The sequence below is a fragment of the Oenanthe melanoleuca genome, chromosome 22 (genome assembly GCF_029582105.1).
Source record: "Oenanthe melanoleuca isolate GR-GAL-2019-014 chromosome 22, OMel1.0, whole genome shotgun sequence".
NCBI lineage: Eukaryota > Metazoa > Chordata > Aves > Passeriformes > Muscicapidae > Oenanthe > Oenanthe melanoleuca.
Genome location: NC_079355.1, coordinates 196747 through 212137, shown reverse-complemented (window position 1 = coordinate 212137; position 15391 = coordinate 196747). Strand labels below are relative to the sequence as shown.

Genomic DNA, 15391 nt, shown 5'->3' with positions numbered 1-15391 from the left:
TTTTTTTTTTTTTTTTTTTTTTTTTTTTCTTTAATTCCAGCCAATTGGAGTGCAGGGAACCTCTTCTGTTTGCCCCCGCTTTACTGGAACAGAGAGACTGCAGGTCTCTGAGGGCTGCCATCAACCAGAGCTCAAGGATGCCTTTCTGGTGCAAACCAGTCAGAACACAGGGTCCTGCTGGCTGAGGGCCGTGGCCAATCAGAGCACAGCGAAATCCACTTTTGGCCCTGGCCAGCGTGCACAAGCAGGTCTGGTGCTGCCGGCTGCAGCCACTCAAAGCAAAGGGGATCCTGCTGGCTGAGGGCTGCAGCCAGGCAGAGCAGAGGCATCCCTGTCCCCTCCTGCAATGAGCTGTGGGATCCCAGTGCTACCCATGGATCCAGGGGCTTCAGGAGCAGCACTGCTGGGTGCTTTGTCTCTTGGGGTGACACAGACACCCCCTGTGTCCCCAGCCCCTCAACGTGCACCCCCCAGCCATGGGGTGACCCTGCACTTTGTGAGGACACCAAGACCCCTTGGTAGTCCCAGCCCCCCAGGTTGGCCCCACACCCTGTGGTGATCCAGTCCCTCCAGGTAGTCCTGGATGCCCAAGAGTTACTCCAGCACCCTGAGATGTCCCTAGGTCCCGGGTGCCTCCATGTCCCGGGGTGACTCCAGACCCATGGAGTGGCCCATATATCACAGATACAACCCTGGACAACCAAGGCAGCCCATGCCATGGGGTAACTCCACACCCCCAGGGCTGACCCCAATGCGCCCTGACCCTGGAGTGCCCCAAACTCTCAAAGGGATCCCAACATCCTGTGGTGTCTCACAAGGACCACTCCACACCTGGGGTGCTCCAGACCCTCAGAGTGGTCCAAAACCCTGGGTTGCTTCCAGGGCCTTCAGGGAACCACAATATGCTCCAGTACTGCCAGATCCTTAGAGGAACCCGAACACCCTGGGGTGCCCATGACCCCCAGAGGGACCCCATTACTCTGCTCCAGACCCTCTGGTGAACTCAAATCTCTGGGGTGCCCCAGACATTTCAGGGAACATGGGTGGGGACATGGCTGGAGGGGATCCCCCCAGTATGCCCCCCTCCATCTGGCCCATTTCTGGTGCACTCTGGACAGCCTCTGCACCCCAGGGATCACTGGTCAGGAGCTCCTCTACCCTGACATCCCCCCAAAATACCCTCAAAGAGCCCCTTATCTCTAGGCCAACCCCCTTGGGGGGGCTGTCCCCATGCAAAGGGGCTGGGGTGCACCAGAGCCCCCCTTGCTGCAGCTGTGTGAGGATGGGGGAGGGGGTGAGGGCACGGGAAGCTCCTTGGCTGCCCCATATGTGTGGGGCATCCCCATGGGGGTCTCTCTTACCAGCACGGGGAGAGAGGCACGAAGAGCACTGGCCCAAACGGCCCCAGAGAAGTCCACACACACCCCGTTTATTGGGGGCCGGAGCCGCCTCCTTCCCGCGTCAGCGTCTGCTCCCACAGCACTCCGAGCAGGACCACCGGCCCCTGCCACCCCTCTGAGTCCAGCTCACTGCCCCATCATGCAGGCCATCTTGCAGGCCACGGCTGAGATGAGGGCGGCCCCGCGCCCGCTGCCTTCCTCTGACTGGATGAAGGTGATGTCACAGCCAGGCGTCAGCTGCCGCACTGTGGCGTGGAAATGGTCCTTGAAGCTGGGGAGTGGGAACACGGGGTCAGGAATGGGCTCAGGCTTGGGAGATGAAGGGAGAGTATGGGGATGTCATTGGGGCCTGGGGATCCCCACCTGGGATGGAGCTTGTAGACAGAGCCGTCAACACCAACAGTGATCTTGAGGGTGTCCTGGCTGCGGCTCTCCCGCATGCGGTTGATGACGCCCGCCAGCCCGGCCGAGCACATCTGGGCAGCCCGTGTGGACACGCTCTCACACACCCGGCGCACAATCTCACAGTCCGTCCGAGAAGGCAGCAGCTCAAAGGCTGACAGGATGTTGTAGATCTGCTTGCGGTCATCAGAATCGCTGGGGTGGGGGGAGAAAATGGGGTCAGCAAAGGCTGAAGGATGGCGACCCTGGGTAAGGCAGCTGGAGAAGGATGGGGAGTGATGGGATGGGGGCAGTTGTGTGGGATCACAGGATGGGGAACCCCAACTGGGTCAGTCAGAGCAGGTTGGTGTGGGATGATGGAATGGGGGACCGCAACATGGGGCTGCTGTAGAGGGCTGGTGTGGGGTGATGGGACAGAGAGACCTGGAAGTGGGCCCCCCTAATGTGTGGTGACAGGACATGGGGACCCCAATATGGAACCGAGCAGGCGGGTAAAGAATGATGGGATCATGATGTGTCATGGGACACTGTGGTTTGGGTGGCAGGACATAGGGACTCCAAGATGGGACAGTCAGAGTAGGCTGGTGTGGGGTAACAGGATAAAAGACCCCCCAAAAGAGGCAGTCAAAGCAGACTGGCATGGGATGAGGGAATAGGGAGATCCCCATGGGGGACACCCAGTGCAGAGCGAGAGCACAGACTCCTCAGTATGCCTGGACCAGTGTGGAGTGAGAGCACAGACCTCCCAGCGCAATGCAGCCTGGCAGGCTGGTTTGGGGGTGCCACTCCTCAGCCTCGTACCTCTCAATCTGGGACATGAAGCGGGTCTCAAAGGTCCCGCGAGTCTTGAGCTTCTCAGAGGCCTCCCCGTTGAAGAGCAGGTTCTCATCCACCAGCTTCAGCAGCACCAGCCGCACAATCTCTCCCATGTACTTCCCCCCAATGATCTTCTCGTACCTGGGGCATAGGTGAGGGGGCGGCATCAGAGCTGGGATTTGAGGGGGCACATCCCACAGCACCCCCCTTTCCTTCCCCCCTCCTCGCTGGATGTGCTCCCCCGCACGGGCACGGCCCAGGGCGAAGGGCGCCTGTGCTGGGACTGAGCCCAGCGTGGCGCAGCGGTTGGGAGTGATGCCCAGGGGAATGGATCTCTCCTATTCCTTACAGTTGCTGACCGGGGTTAAGTGAGGTCTCGTCCACCACGCGGTCGTACTCCAGCAGGAACTCGTCCAGCTCCCCGGAGGCACCAAAGGCCCCCCACTCCGTGTTGACGCACATCCGCCCCTCGTCGCCCTCCACCAGCTCCACGTTGTGCATCTCCTCCATGTAGCAGGCGTTGCAGCCCGTCCCTGCCGGGAACTGGGGATGGGTCTGCGCGGCGGGGGGGCAGCAGTGACAGCCCCCCGCCACAGCCCTCCCATCCCAACTGGGATAAAACTGGGATAGTAGTGTGAGCAATGGGGAAGAACTTGTAGAAGAGACATCTTACCCACAATCATCCCAACCTCGCACCGGTGATCTTCGTAGTAGCAGGAGATCATCGTGGCCACTGTGTCATTCACCATCGCCACCACGTCCATCTCAAAGTCCTGGGGACAGAGACCATTGTAGGCTCATGGAGGGCCAGGCTGTCCCACGACAGGCAGGTTTGGGGTGGATGATCCCCAAGGGTGAGGACCTGGGCATGTGTCATGCACACGTGTGCACAAACACATGCAACAGCCCTACCCAGAGACACACTCAGCTCCAGCAGCCCCATCATGGGGACAGCTATGCTCCAGTGGTCCCTTCCTGGGGACACACCAGGCTCCAGTGGCCCTGCAGCAGGCACAGCCAGGCTGGAGTGCGCCCATGGCAGGGACAGCTGGCCGCGGTGGTCCCAGCACAGCTGTCTGATCCTCTCACCCCTCGCCGTTTGATGGCGTCCCTCAGCAGCCCCACCACGTTGTTCCCTTCCGCGCCGGAGGCTTTGAAGCCCTTGGTCCAGTTCAGGAGGATGCCCTGGAATGGGGGTCAGACCAAAATGGGGCTGTGGGTGTAGGTGAGGCTTGGAGACCCCTAAGTCCTCGTGCTGCCAGGCCACCCCCTCACCTTGTCGATGTCCTCGTGCCGCACAGGGAAGGAGAAGGTGAAGCCCAGGGGCAGCTTTTTGTGCTTCATCTGGTGCTTGTCCAGGAAATCAGAGATGCACTCGGAGATGTAGTCAAAAAGCTGGAAGACAGGAGGTCCAGCCTTTCCCAAGAGATGTCCCCACTCTCCCACTGCCCTTGGGCAGACACTGTCCTCCACCATGAGTTCCCCAGGCCTGGCCAACCCCCAGCTTCTGCTGGCTGGACGGATGGGGCTGTCCCCTCCGTGTTCCCATTGAAACACACACAGCAAAAGAACTGGGATGGGATGGGATGGGATGGGATGGGATGGGATGGGATGGGATGGGATGGGATGGGATGGGATGGGATGGGATGGGATGGGATGACACGTGTGCTCCACTAACCATCTCAGCTGTCCCAGTCATGGCATCCTCCGGGATGGAATACATCTGGTGCTTCGTCTTCACCTTCCACTGCCCCTCCTCTCCCTCGCCCACTTTCACCAGCATGACACGGAAATTGGTGCCACCCAGGTCCAGTGACAGGAAGTCTCCCACCTCTGCAAAGCCAGGGAGAGGGAGAGAAAGTGATGGACTCTTGGAAGGCTCAGCCTTTCACATGGAGCTTGATGAGGTCCGAGGAAGGAGTGTCACACAAGGTACTGGAAGTGACACCGTACCAGAGCCCTCGGGAGTGGAGCGGACATAGGTGGGCAGCATTTTGACAGAGGCTTCCTCATGTGTCTCCAGCTTGAGCCCTCGGTCCATCTCCTTCTGCATGCGGTACATCACCTTCTTCAGGTCCTCCTCCTTCAGACGGAACTCTGACAGGATCTGCTCCACCTGCATACAACACAGCATCAGCCAGGGACCAGGGATATGGGATGCAAGGGGCCGGAACTGCAAGAAATAACCAAGTTTGCCTTTCTCCAGCCCTGGTTTTCCCCGTTGGAACATAGACACTCTGAAATTACTTATCCTATTGCTCTGCTATTCCCCTCCTATTGAACAGAGGCATCAGGGAATCCATAAGACTGTCCTAAGGCACCAAGTGCCCACCGGGTGCTGCCTGCAGGATGCCACAGTCAGCTCTGGGGTCCTCGGGGACCAGGGTTGGCACTAGGTTTCTGCCATCCCTGTCACCTAGCTGAATTTTTAGATGGTTGTGTAGAAGCCAGCGCCATTCCAGCAGTGACATGGGACATCCCATCCTCATGAACCCCAGGGTCATTCCCAGCAAGAAGTACTTCTGGTCATGCCATTGAGGAGCACAGCATCTCCCACCCAGGATATAGGATTCTTTAATGATGAAGAATATTTCTTGTTCCCCTGGGAGCATCCCTCTCCCTGTATCCCACTGGGAATCACAAGTACCATTTTTTGCCCATCAAATGAGGGGCTAATATGGGGCAGAGGGCAGGCAGGGAGGAATGTTGTTGGGGATTGCTGCCTTGTCTCGCTGCCAGGGAGAGCCGCAGGGCCCACTCCAGGGAAGCACCTGGCAAGCAGGATCCGTGTTTATCCTTTCCGTAGCAACCCCGGGCTTGGCGCAGCCTCCATTAGCCGGCAGGAATGGGGGCAGGTGCCCCGGCTGTCAGATGGAGCCGGAGCCGGCACTCCTCCACCAGCTGCAGTCGCAGCATTAGGGCTCATTAGTCACTTGGCTCCGGGTAGGCTCCAATGCTCTTGCCGGCACACAGATGTTTGCCTCAAGGCTGCTGCTTTTTCCTGACAGGTTTTGGGGTAGGGGGCTCAGGAAAGCATTTGGGGTGTGGTTTGGAGCACCCAGCACTGGAGACACCCCCTTGCCGTGGCTCATTTCAGCTGCCCTCCATTCTGGCGTATCACCCGGTGCCATAGCTGCAGCACAGACCACCCTGGAAAGGAGCCGGGCACCCACAGCAGCATTGTGGTGAGGTTTGCCCTGATCCAGAGGGTATTTGGCTCAGAATGACTGGAAAAATCCTGCCAGTAAAAGCATGGAGCTGGATTCGATCACCCCTCCTGGGCTGCTGGCTGAAGGTATTTAGTGCTAATCCATCCCACGGCGCTGCTTGTTATGGCAACACCAGATCTGCCACGGCCGGAGGGTCCCCGTCCCAAGACTGGCACCCAGGAGTCTGAATTGTGTTTCTCCAATGTTTTTTCCATCTCAGCACCACATGTCCCTACTCATCTCCTCACTCACCGTCAAAACAATGGGTTTGGCCCTGCCCTGGAAGGATTTGGGTCTTCCCATATCTGGCTTTCAGCTTCCCATGGAAGTATTGTGCTCCAATGCATCCCACAAAAGGGATGGAGCTGGGAACCATGTGGCTGCTGGCTGCAGTGGCTAGTGACATCCATCTCTGCTGGTCCAGCATGTGACGAGTCCCCTCAGTGTCCCCTTGGTGTCCCCTTGGTGTTCCAGTTGGCAGCAGGGAATGTCTCCACTATCCTCACCCACGACCCCATGAGCTCAATCCATCTGGGAGAGGATGCTTCCCACAAACAAATGGTTTTTGACTGGGGATGAGCCATGTGCCATCCTGCTGGGTGCCTCAGTGATAATGATGACAGCCAGGTGAAGGAGGTGACAGGCCCCATCTCATCCTGGGGATGCAGCTGCATGGCTGCAAGATGCCCAGGGCGATGGTGAGATGGGAGTATCCCAGCCCAGCAGAATGTCCCACAAATGCTCCCAGGTCCATCATGAGCCCTCAGTGCTGTAGGGCCTGTGCTGTGCTGGGGGTGACCTCAGGGACGGGGACGTTCCTGTGGCACATTGGGCTGCCCCCAGGCTGCCCGGGAGCTGGTGTCCTCCCCACCAGCCATCCTGTGGGACACTTCCACTGGAACCGTGGGAGATGCTGGGAGCACCTGGCCCCTCACTCCAGGAAAGGCTGGAACCCCGGCGAGGATCCGCACTCTTCCCCACACCCACTGGGCACCCCCGATCCCCCCTGGCCCCCCAGCATTGCCCTGGCAGCAGCCTCACCTTCTCCTTCCTGCTGCTCTCCATCCTGGCTCGGTGATCCAGCATGGGGGCAGGTGGTGGGGTGGGGTGGGCTACGGGCCAAGCCGTGCCCCCCTCAGCCCCTGTGTCCCCACCGTGGTGCCTGGCCCGGGGGAGCCCCCTGCCCTGTCCTGGAGGTTGTCCGGCAGGCTCCGGGCTGCTCCGTCCCTCGCTCCGTCCCTCGCTGCACACGCGGATGCTCCACTTTCGCTGTTATCTCATCCGATGCTCCAGTCCAGCACCCACTGAGGGAGTCCCGATGCCCCCAGGCCTCAAGCAGAGGGGCAGGAAGCGGGGCCCGGGGCCCTGGTGGGATCAGCCCTGTCGCCCCACATCCTTCGCTCCGGAGGGGCTCCGCTCACGCTCTCCTGCTCGCTTCCTCAACGCGTCAGTAAATCCCCGGGTGGTGCTGGCGCGGGGGTCCCAGCGCAGCGCAGCGGGCTCCGGCACCCCGCCGCGACCCCCGGGTGCGTTGGCGAGGCTTGGCCAGGACCCTCCCCGCAGGGGCCGCTGGCCCCGTCACGCGAAGCACCACGCCCCGGGTCACCCGTGTCCCCGTTGTCATACCAACGGCTCGATGGTGGTGGCAAGCACTCCACCGGCCGGCTTGGCAACCGGCATGCTCCCATGGAGACCGCGGACACAGCGCGGCCTACAGACACCCGCGGAGGGGCGAGGGCGGCGGGGAAGCCTCCGAGCCCCGGGATGGGAAAGGATCCAGTGGTGCTGGCACTGACACCCGGCGCCGCAGCAGATCGGGGATAGCTGTGGGTTTGAGGACAGGGATGGAGCCACGTTATCCCCCCGGTGTTGTGGAAACGGGATTATGGAGGTCCAGATGGGATGAGGAACACTCTTGGTCATGGGTGCTCCCCAAAACCTCCTGGTGTTGGTCTGCGGCAGCATCTCCTCAGGCACAGAGCCGAGGAGGGTCTCCGGGAAGCCCCGACGGGTGTCAGGGGTGCAGCCCCCTGGGGGGCCCTGGGGAGGGCAGAGCAGGGGTCCCCCCTCGGGGATTCGGGTCACCCCACCGTGCCCACCGGCCCTGCGCAGGGGTACCGGGGGCAAGCAGGGCTCTGGAGCCCTGCCCCGGCGCTGGTGCCCACCCACGCGGGCCCTCACACCTCGGAGCGGTCCGAAACCCAGCCCTCGTCAGTGTATCTCCAGCACGAGGCAGAACCGCCCCACGGACGGGTCCCCATTCCACAGTCGTCCCCCAGCATCCAGGGAAGGCTGCTCCCCTCGGGGGGATCCTTCTCAGAGAGAATCACCACACCAATAGGGAGAGGCTCTCGCACAGGGGAGTCACCCCACAGAGGGACCCCCGTCCCACACAGGGAGTCCTGCCCCACACAGGGGAGTCCTGCCCCAAACAGAGGGATCCCCGTCCCACAGGGAGTCCTGCCCCACGCAGAGGGATCCCCGTCTCACACAGGGAGTCCTGCCCCACACAGGGAGTCTTGCCCCACACAGAGGGATCCCCGCCCCACACAGGGAGTCCTGCCCCACACAGGGGGATCCCCGTCCCACACAGGGAGTCTTGCCCCACACAGAGGGACCCCCGTCCCACACAGGGAGTCCTGCCCCACGCAGGGTCCCCGCCCCACAGGGAGAGCCGAACCGCCTGCCCGCGCAGCCCTGCCTGTCGGGAACAGCGCCCCCTGCCGGCCGCCATGAGGAACGAACACCGCCATGACGCCAGGGCGGCGCTGATTGGTGCCCGCCTGACGCCGCAGAGAGGCGAAGGGGGGCGGGCGGTGATTGGTCAGGAGGCCAAGGGGGAGGGACAAACCTGGCGCGTGCGCAGTGCGGGAAGAGTCCCGTGGCAGTGCCGGCACTTCCGGTCGCCATGTTCCACTTCCGGGTCGCGCCATCGCCCCTCGGCTGCCGCCTGCGCTGAGCCGCGACCGCAGCGTCGGTACCGGGGCGGGCTGGGGGCTGTACTGGGGCCGTACTGGGGCCGTACTGGGGCCGTACTGGGGGCTGTACTGGGGCTGTGCGAGGGCTGTACTGGGAGCTGTACTGGGGATTGTACTGGGGCTGTACTGAGGATTGTACTGGGGCTATACTGGGGGCTGTACTGGGGATTGTACTGGGGCTGTACTGGGGGCTGTACTGGGAGCTGTACTGGGGGCTGTACTGGGAGCTGTACTGGGGGCTGTACTGGGGATTGTACTGGGGCTGTACTGGGGATTGTACTGGGGCTGTACTGGGGGCTGTACTGGGAGCTGTACTGGGGGCTGTACTGGGGATTGTACTGGGGCTGTACTGGGGGCTGTACTGGGGATTGTACTGGGGCTGTACTGGGGCTGTGCGGGGGCTGTACTGGGGCTGTACTGGGAGCTGTACTGGGGGCTGTACTGGGAGCTGTACTGGGGGCTCTGGGCTGTACAGGGGAAGGTGGGGCTGGGCCAGCTGGGCTGACTGGGGGGCCCAGGGCTGGGCTGTACTGGGCTGTACTGGGTTGCACTGGGCTGTACTGGGTTGCACTGGGCTGTACTGCGCTGTTGTGCAGGGCTGGCACAGGGGTCCGAGGGTGTTCTAGCCCCTGTATGGCCTCAGTCCCAACCCTTGCTTTTCCCCAGGCCCACGGAGCCGCCACGATGAGGCTCTACAGCCTAAGTGTCCTTTACAAAGGTGACCCCAAAGTGCATTTGCTCAAAGCTGCCTATGATGTGTCCACCTTCAACTTCTTTCAGAGAGCCAGGTGGGTGCCAGGCAGCTGGAACCTCGGGGGGGAACTTGCTTCTCTGTGCCCTAGGCTGGCGTGTGGCTCAGGCAGGACCTTGGGGAGGGTAAGCCGAAGCTTTTGGTAGGTTTTCTGTCCCGCTGGTAGCTCCTGAGAATCTCCTGAAGCTGTAAAACAAAGCAGGAACGTGCTGTGGATATAGGTTGTTCCCAGTGCCTGCTTTAAATGATAAAGGAGTTGTGAAATTCCTCTGGGACCCAAATTTTCCATGCCAAGGCTTTATGGAGCCTCAGGCACATTTGGTTCTGTAATTCCAGGGGTGAAGGGGAAAGAGTGAAGCAAGACTGTCTTAAAAAGCTCTTTCTTATCCAAACGTGCGAGTGGGACGTGGAGCAGTGCCAGCGGGTGACGTCAGCTCCAGGCCCAAAACACTCTGTAGCTGCAGCTCTTGTGTTCCCAAATCCTGAGGAAAATTCCCTGTGTGGTTGTGCTGAGGGCTTCCACCACAGCAGGCTGTGTCTCTGCTTAAAGGAGAGTCTGGGATTTCGGGAAGAGCAGTGAAGTTTGGAGCGGGGGGTGGTGTGGGCATGTCAGCCTTGCAGCTGTTCCCAGGATTTGGTGCTTCTCCCAGGCTTATTCACAGGTGATGCTCAGAGGGCCTGCGACAGCTTGGCCCAGGTGTGGTGTTTAAGGTGTGTTTAGTTGAAGTTTGGAGTTCCCAGAGAGGTGGGTTGAAGGGTTGGAGTTGGGATAACCAGGGCTGTGGCTCCTGGGAGCTGTGGAACCTGCTGGGCAGGAGCACAGGGCTGGGCTGTGCCACTGCCTCATGTCTGCTGAGCATCTCCCAAGGAATTTGGCAGGGCCAGGAAGGCAGAGGGAAGTATAGAGTGGGCAGCTCCTTCTGGAATACTGGGAAATAAAAGCAGTATTCCCAGTGGAGGAGCTGTCATTGAAGAAGATGCACACTGGGACCTAACTGGCACACGGCTGGACTCAATGATCTTGAATGTTTTTTGCATCATATGTACGAAACCATGGGGTCATGGTGGGGCTGTGGCTGACATCAGATCCCTCTACTTGGAGGAAGGCATCCCTGCTCCCTCTCTGCCCGAGTGGGGATGTTCAGAATGTTCAGGAATCCTTGGGCTGGACTCTGCAGTGCCTGTAATCCCAATAGTCCAGAGTCTCCTGGAACTGGTGACCAGGCTGGGAGAAATGCAGACCCCTCCAAGGGATGTAAACTTGAGAGGCAATTTCTGCCCTGGGATTGCTTCCAGCCGTGGGAGGCCATCAGAAAACCTTGGTCTTTGCCGTGCCAGTGTCTATGTGCAGTGACATTTCCTTGGCACTGTGTCACATCCTGGGCAGGAGCTGTCCCACTCTTGTTGTTTGGCAAACTCTGTAACCTGATCCCTGATAAATATTCCTTCCCGGGATTTTCCAGCAGAACTGGGGAAGGTGTTGCCTCACATTGGCTAATCCCAGCGTGCCCAGGATGTGGTGTTTTGGAAACAGGTTTATTTTACTCCTGCTCATTATTTTTGGCCATTTTTTGCTTTGCTGTGGGTTGACGAGGGATCAGTGAGGAGCCTGTTGGACAAGCCTGAGCCTGGGCTCGGGAATGTTTTCCAAACTTAGAGCAAGTCTGGCTAAAGGATATTCTTTAACTTTGACTCAGAGTGGTGGCTGAGTGCCTGGGGGTTCAAACATCCCCCTGGGATGGGGAGGGTGTCCCTGTCCGGGCTCATCCCCAGCATGGGAAGGGCAGTTCTGCCCCTGTACTCACAGCTTGAGGGCTCTGGATGCTCCCCTGGCTCTGGGTGGTGGCTGGAGGTGTCAGTTTGAGGGTTGCCACTTCTCAGAGGTTCAGGGTGCAGCCTCCTCCCCAAGGAAAGCCCAGCACTCAGCTGCAGCCCCACTGCCCAGACATGGGCTTGTTGCCCTGGGGAGCCGTGGGGCGGCTGGTGTCCCAGCCGTGCCCAGCCTGGCGCTGTGTCCCCGCAGTGTGCAGGAGTTCATGACGTTCACGAGCCAGCTGATCACGGAGCGCTCGGCGCTGGGCAGCAGGGCCTCGGTCAAGGAGCAAGGTGAGAGCTTCCCCAAAGGCTGGGCAGCGCTGCTGGGCTGGCCCTGAGCCTGGCTGGGGTGGCAGAGCTTCTGCAGGGAGCTGCTCCAGTGTCTGCTCTCTCCCTTGGCACCCCTGGAGCTGTTGGCTTGCAGCCCCCCCAATTTCCAGACCATCCCACTGCTGAGGGTCTGTTCCAGCTTTGCCATGCAAATCCCGGCTCCATATCCCAAATTCTCACCTCATTTCAGCCTCTCTGTCCTGCTTCAAGTTCCTCCCGAGCCCCAGGACATGTGGGACACAGCCTGGATTGGCTGCTGGAGCCTCTTTAATAACACCCCAGCCTTGTTATTAATTAAAACCAGTTAAAAGCAGGCTAGGCTCTTCCTGGCTACCGTAGGATGTCATTTTCATGTCCCACACTGTGTGGTATGACTGTGGGCCCCTGCCACAGCACAATTTGAGGCTGAGCCCCAAATTTTAAGGCCTTCCTACTTTACTAATGAAGTACTGAAGAATGCAGGTGCTGATGACACCTTGCAGGGTGGTTTGGGGGAGGAGGAGAACTGAGGGGTGGCTGGAGGGTGGTGTGTGCTGGGGAAGGCTCGAGACCTTTGCTGCCTCCCTGACAGGAATTTCCTTCCTTCCTTCCTTCCTTCCCAGAGTACCTGTGCCATGTGTATGTCCGGGGCGATGGGCTGGCCGGAGTGGTGATTGCAGACAATGAATATCCTCAGCGGGTGTGTTTCACCCTGCTGGACAAGGTGAGGGTGTGTGCTGGGAGCTGCTCTAGAAGGCACACTCAGGGCTTTTTGAGCAGTCAGGGCTGGCCACCTTGGCTTGGGCATTGCTCTGGTCCTTGTATGCTGAGATTGTCTATGTCTCTGCCCTCAGCTCATTCAAAAGGGGTAGAGGAGGAGGAGGAGGGTAACCAAGGTGGTCAGAGGGCAGGAGCACCTCTCATGGAATTGTGGAATTGTTTTGGTTGGAAAAGCCCTCCAAGATCATAGAGTCCAACCATTCCCCCAACATGGTCAAGGCCCCCTCTAAACCATGTCCCCTAGTACCATGTTCACGTGTTTTTTTGAATGCTTCCAGGGATTCCACCACCACCCTGGGCAGCCTGGATAACCTTTTCCATTATGGAATTTTCAGCACTCAAGGGGCCTCAGCAGTGCCAGCACAGAGGATGGCACTGCCCTGGACTTGTGGCCACACTCTGGCTGGTACAGCCCAGGGGCCGCCTAGGCATACCTGGGCTCATGTCCAGTCACTGCCACCAGCACCTCCAGGTCCTTCTTCCCTGGCAGTTTTCCAGCCACTGCCAGGGAGACAGGCTGGGAGACCTGGGTTGTCCAGCCTAGAGAAGAGAAGGCTCCAGGGAAACCCCAGACCCCCTTCCAGTATATAAAGCGGCTCTAAGAGAGCTGGAGAGGGTCTTGGGACAAGGGCCTGGAGTGACAGGACAAGGGGGAATGGCTTCCCACTGCCAGAGGGGAGGGTGAGATGAGATCTTGGGAAGAAGTCATTCCCTGTAGGGTGATGGGGACTCACACAGGTTTCCCAAAGAAGCTGTGGCTGCCCTTCAGGTGTCCAAGGCCAGTTTGGGCAGGGCTTGGAGCAGCCCTGTGGAAGGTGTCCCTGCCCAGGGCAGGGGTGTGGATGAGCTGTAAGGGCCCTTCCCAAAAATCTCCAGATCTTCTGTTTTGATGAGCAAAACCCTTTCAGGCACTGTGGCCCCACAGCAGTGGCTCTGGGAGGGTAACTGCTGCTTCCTCACCTGGCAGGTGCTGGATGAGTTCTCCAGGCAGGTCAGTAAGATGGACTGGCCCTCAGGGTCACCTGCCACCATCAGCTACTCTGCCTTGGATGGATATCTCAGCAAATACCAGGTACAGACCTCCAGGACCCTGCAGGGCACCAGACAGAGGGTTCCTGTGTTGCCTGCAGCCCTGAAAATGGCAGGGGAGATGGGCAGCACTGGCACATGCTGGGTGCCCTGGGGCACCCTGGTGTCCCTGTGGTGATGCAGTGCTGTGTTTCTCCCCAGAACCCCCGGGATGCTGACCCAATGACCCGAGTGCAGGCAGAGCTGGACGAGACCAAAATCATTCTGGTGAGGCTGCAGGGTTGCTCCTGCCTGCACAAGCCACTGGGGTCCCTGGGGGCATGTTGTGGGGCAGGGTAGTCACCCCAGACACCTCCCTGGTGTGGGAGCTTCCTTTTCTCTTCCTCTTTTTCCCTTTCTCCGTTTTTTCTGCTTGGGCTTTTCCCAGCTGGCTGGACACAAGCAGCAGAGCTCTGTCCTCCCCTCCAAATGCCAGTCTCCTCTGTCTGTGACCCCGTGGGAACTTTGCTGCTCCTGCCCAAGCCCAGTTCCCATCTCCCTTGGTGGGATGAGGAATGGTGGGGTGAGAGTGGTGTGGGGACGGTGCAGGGGCTCAGCCCATGTTTCCCTGGCAGCACAACACTATGGAATCACTGCTGGAGCGTGGGGAGAAGCTGGATGACCTGGTCTCCAAATCAGAGGTGCTGGGGGCACAATCCAAAGCCTTCTACAAAACGGTGGGTGTGGAGAGTCACCCCTTCTGAGGGAGCTGGGAATGGGTGGGGTGTCATCCTTGGGGGATGGATGGACCCAGGGACACAGCTCTGGGTACCAGGCAGGGATCACCCCTGTTGCCACAGGCTTTGGGTCTGGAGAGCCTGGCTACCCCAATTCCAGCTGCAGAGCCCCCCAGCACCTCGCTGGGGGTATCCTGCACCTGCCCTGGGTGGGGGGTGATGCCCATCCCAACTCCTGGCACCAGCTCTGGCCAAAAGGAAAGGAGCCTCTGGGTCATCAACCTTGGTGCTGTGGTGGCCTACTCTGGCAGGAGAGGGGCTGTGTGAGACCTCAGGTAGGTGGCCTTGGGACCCCCAAACCCTTGGGGAGCTTTACAGATGGTTTTTCTTCTCTTCTTAGGCCCGAAAGCAGAATTCCTGCTGTGAAATCATGTGATGTGGAGCCTGGGGTCTCCACCTCTGGACCACCAGCCCTCCACCCCCCTCCACAGCCACTCCAGGGGTGTTCCTGGGGCTGGGCCAGGGATCCTTAGCCCCCTGGGCTGATGTGACTGTTGTCCACCTTGAGGGGACACCAATGCTGCCACGGGACTGGCACCCATGTGGGGAGGTCCACACTGAAGACCCTCCACCCTCACTGTTCTGGGACAGCTTGGACCAGGAGGCACCCAGCCACACGCTGCCCTGCCTTCACACCCCCCGGGGAGCCTGGAGGAGCCCCCCACTGCTGTCCAGGGGGCTGAGGGGGCAGGCAGAGCCCCCTGTGCCATTCCAGGGGCTGGGGGTCTTTTATGTATTTGTGTTCTAAGGGTGAGCTGGGGGGGGTGGGAGAAGGGGGGAAGGGAAAAAGGTTTCTTGGGTGGGGGGTGCTCACTGCCTGTTTGGGCAGCTTCTCCCCATGCTGGTGAGCCCAGAGCTGTGTCCTGGTGCTAGGGGAGGGGGAGCTCACCAGCCTGCCCTGCACCTCAGGGCCCCTCCCCTGCTCCCACCAGCCAGGGTGGAGGGCTCAGCACCTGCCAGGGCCCAGCAGCCCTCACTGCCTCCTCTTCCTCCTCGGGAAAAGTTTGGCTTGGGCTGTACCTTGCAGTGCTCCAGTTGTTTCCGTGCCCTGCCTGCACTGGCCAGGGGATAAAGTCATCTTTGGCAGTTGTTCCCTGTTCCTTCCCTTTCTGCGGCGACCCGGGGT

The 15391-nt window shown here is 59.9% G+C and overlaps 2 protein-coding genes across 2 annotated transcripts; one reads left to right on the top strand and one right to left on the bottom strand.

The window, feature by feature from the left end:
• Positions 1-32: 32 nt before the first annotated feature.
• GCK (glucokinase) lies at positions 33-7882 on the bottom strand. Its single transcript, XM_056508501.1, has 10 exons — positions 6869-7882; positions 4572-4734; positions 4297-4451; positions 3894-4013; positions 3708-3803; positions 3292-3391; positions 2968-3151; positions 2604-2759; positions 1764-1997; positions 33-1671 (listed from the first exon to the last, which is right to left on the bottom strand). Exons 1-10 carry the CDS (start codon positions 6911-6913, stop codon positions 1527-1529), a joined length of 1398 nt encoding a protein of 465 aa, XP_056364476.1. The 5' UTR covers positions 6914-7882; the 3' UTR covers positions 33-1526.
• YKT6 (YKT6 v-SNARE homolog) lies at positions 7517-15355 on the top strand. The gene is made up of 9 exons (XM_056508517.1): positions 7517-7653; positions 8496-8800; positions 9472-9593; positions 11580-11662; positions 12304-12404; positions 13428-13532; positions 13691-13756; positions 14104-14205; positions 14606-15355. The coding sequence occupies exons 3-9, from the start codon at positions 9490-9492 to the stop codon at positions 14639-14641; spliced, it is 597 nt and encodes a 198-aa protein (XP_056364492.1). The 5' UTR covers positions 7517-7653; positions 8496-8800; positions 9472-9489; the 3' UTR covers positions 14642-15355.
• Positions 15356-15391: the final 36 nt, after the last annotated feature.

Coding starts and splice junctions, on each gene's coding strand:
- GCK (XM_056508501.1), bottom strand. CDS start 6,913: ATGCTGGATCACCGAGCCAGGATGGAGAGCAGCAGGAAGGAGAAG. Junction 3,392..3,707: donor ACGCCATCAAACGGCGAGGG/GTGAGAGGATCA, acceptor CTCTGTCCCCAG/GACTTTGAGATGGACGTGGT. Junction 1,998..2,603: donor TTCATGTCCCAGATTGAGAG/GTACGAGGCTGA, acceptor CCCCCACCCCAG/CGATTCTGATGACCGCAAGC.
- YKT6 (XM_056508517.1), top strand. CDS start 9,490: ATGAGGCTCTACAGCCTAAGTGTCCTTTACAAAGGTGACCCCAAAGTG. Junction 9,594..11,579: donor AACTTCTTTCAGAGAGCCAG/GTGGGTGCCAGG, acceptor GTGTCCCCGCAG/TGTGCAGGAGTTCATGACGT. Junction 11,663..12,303: donor GGCCTCGGTCAAGGAGCAAG/GTGAGAGCTTCC, acceptor CTTCCTTCCCAG/AGTACCTGTGCCATGTGTAT.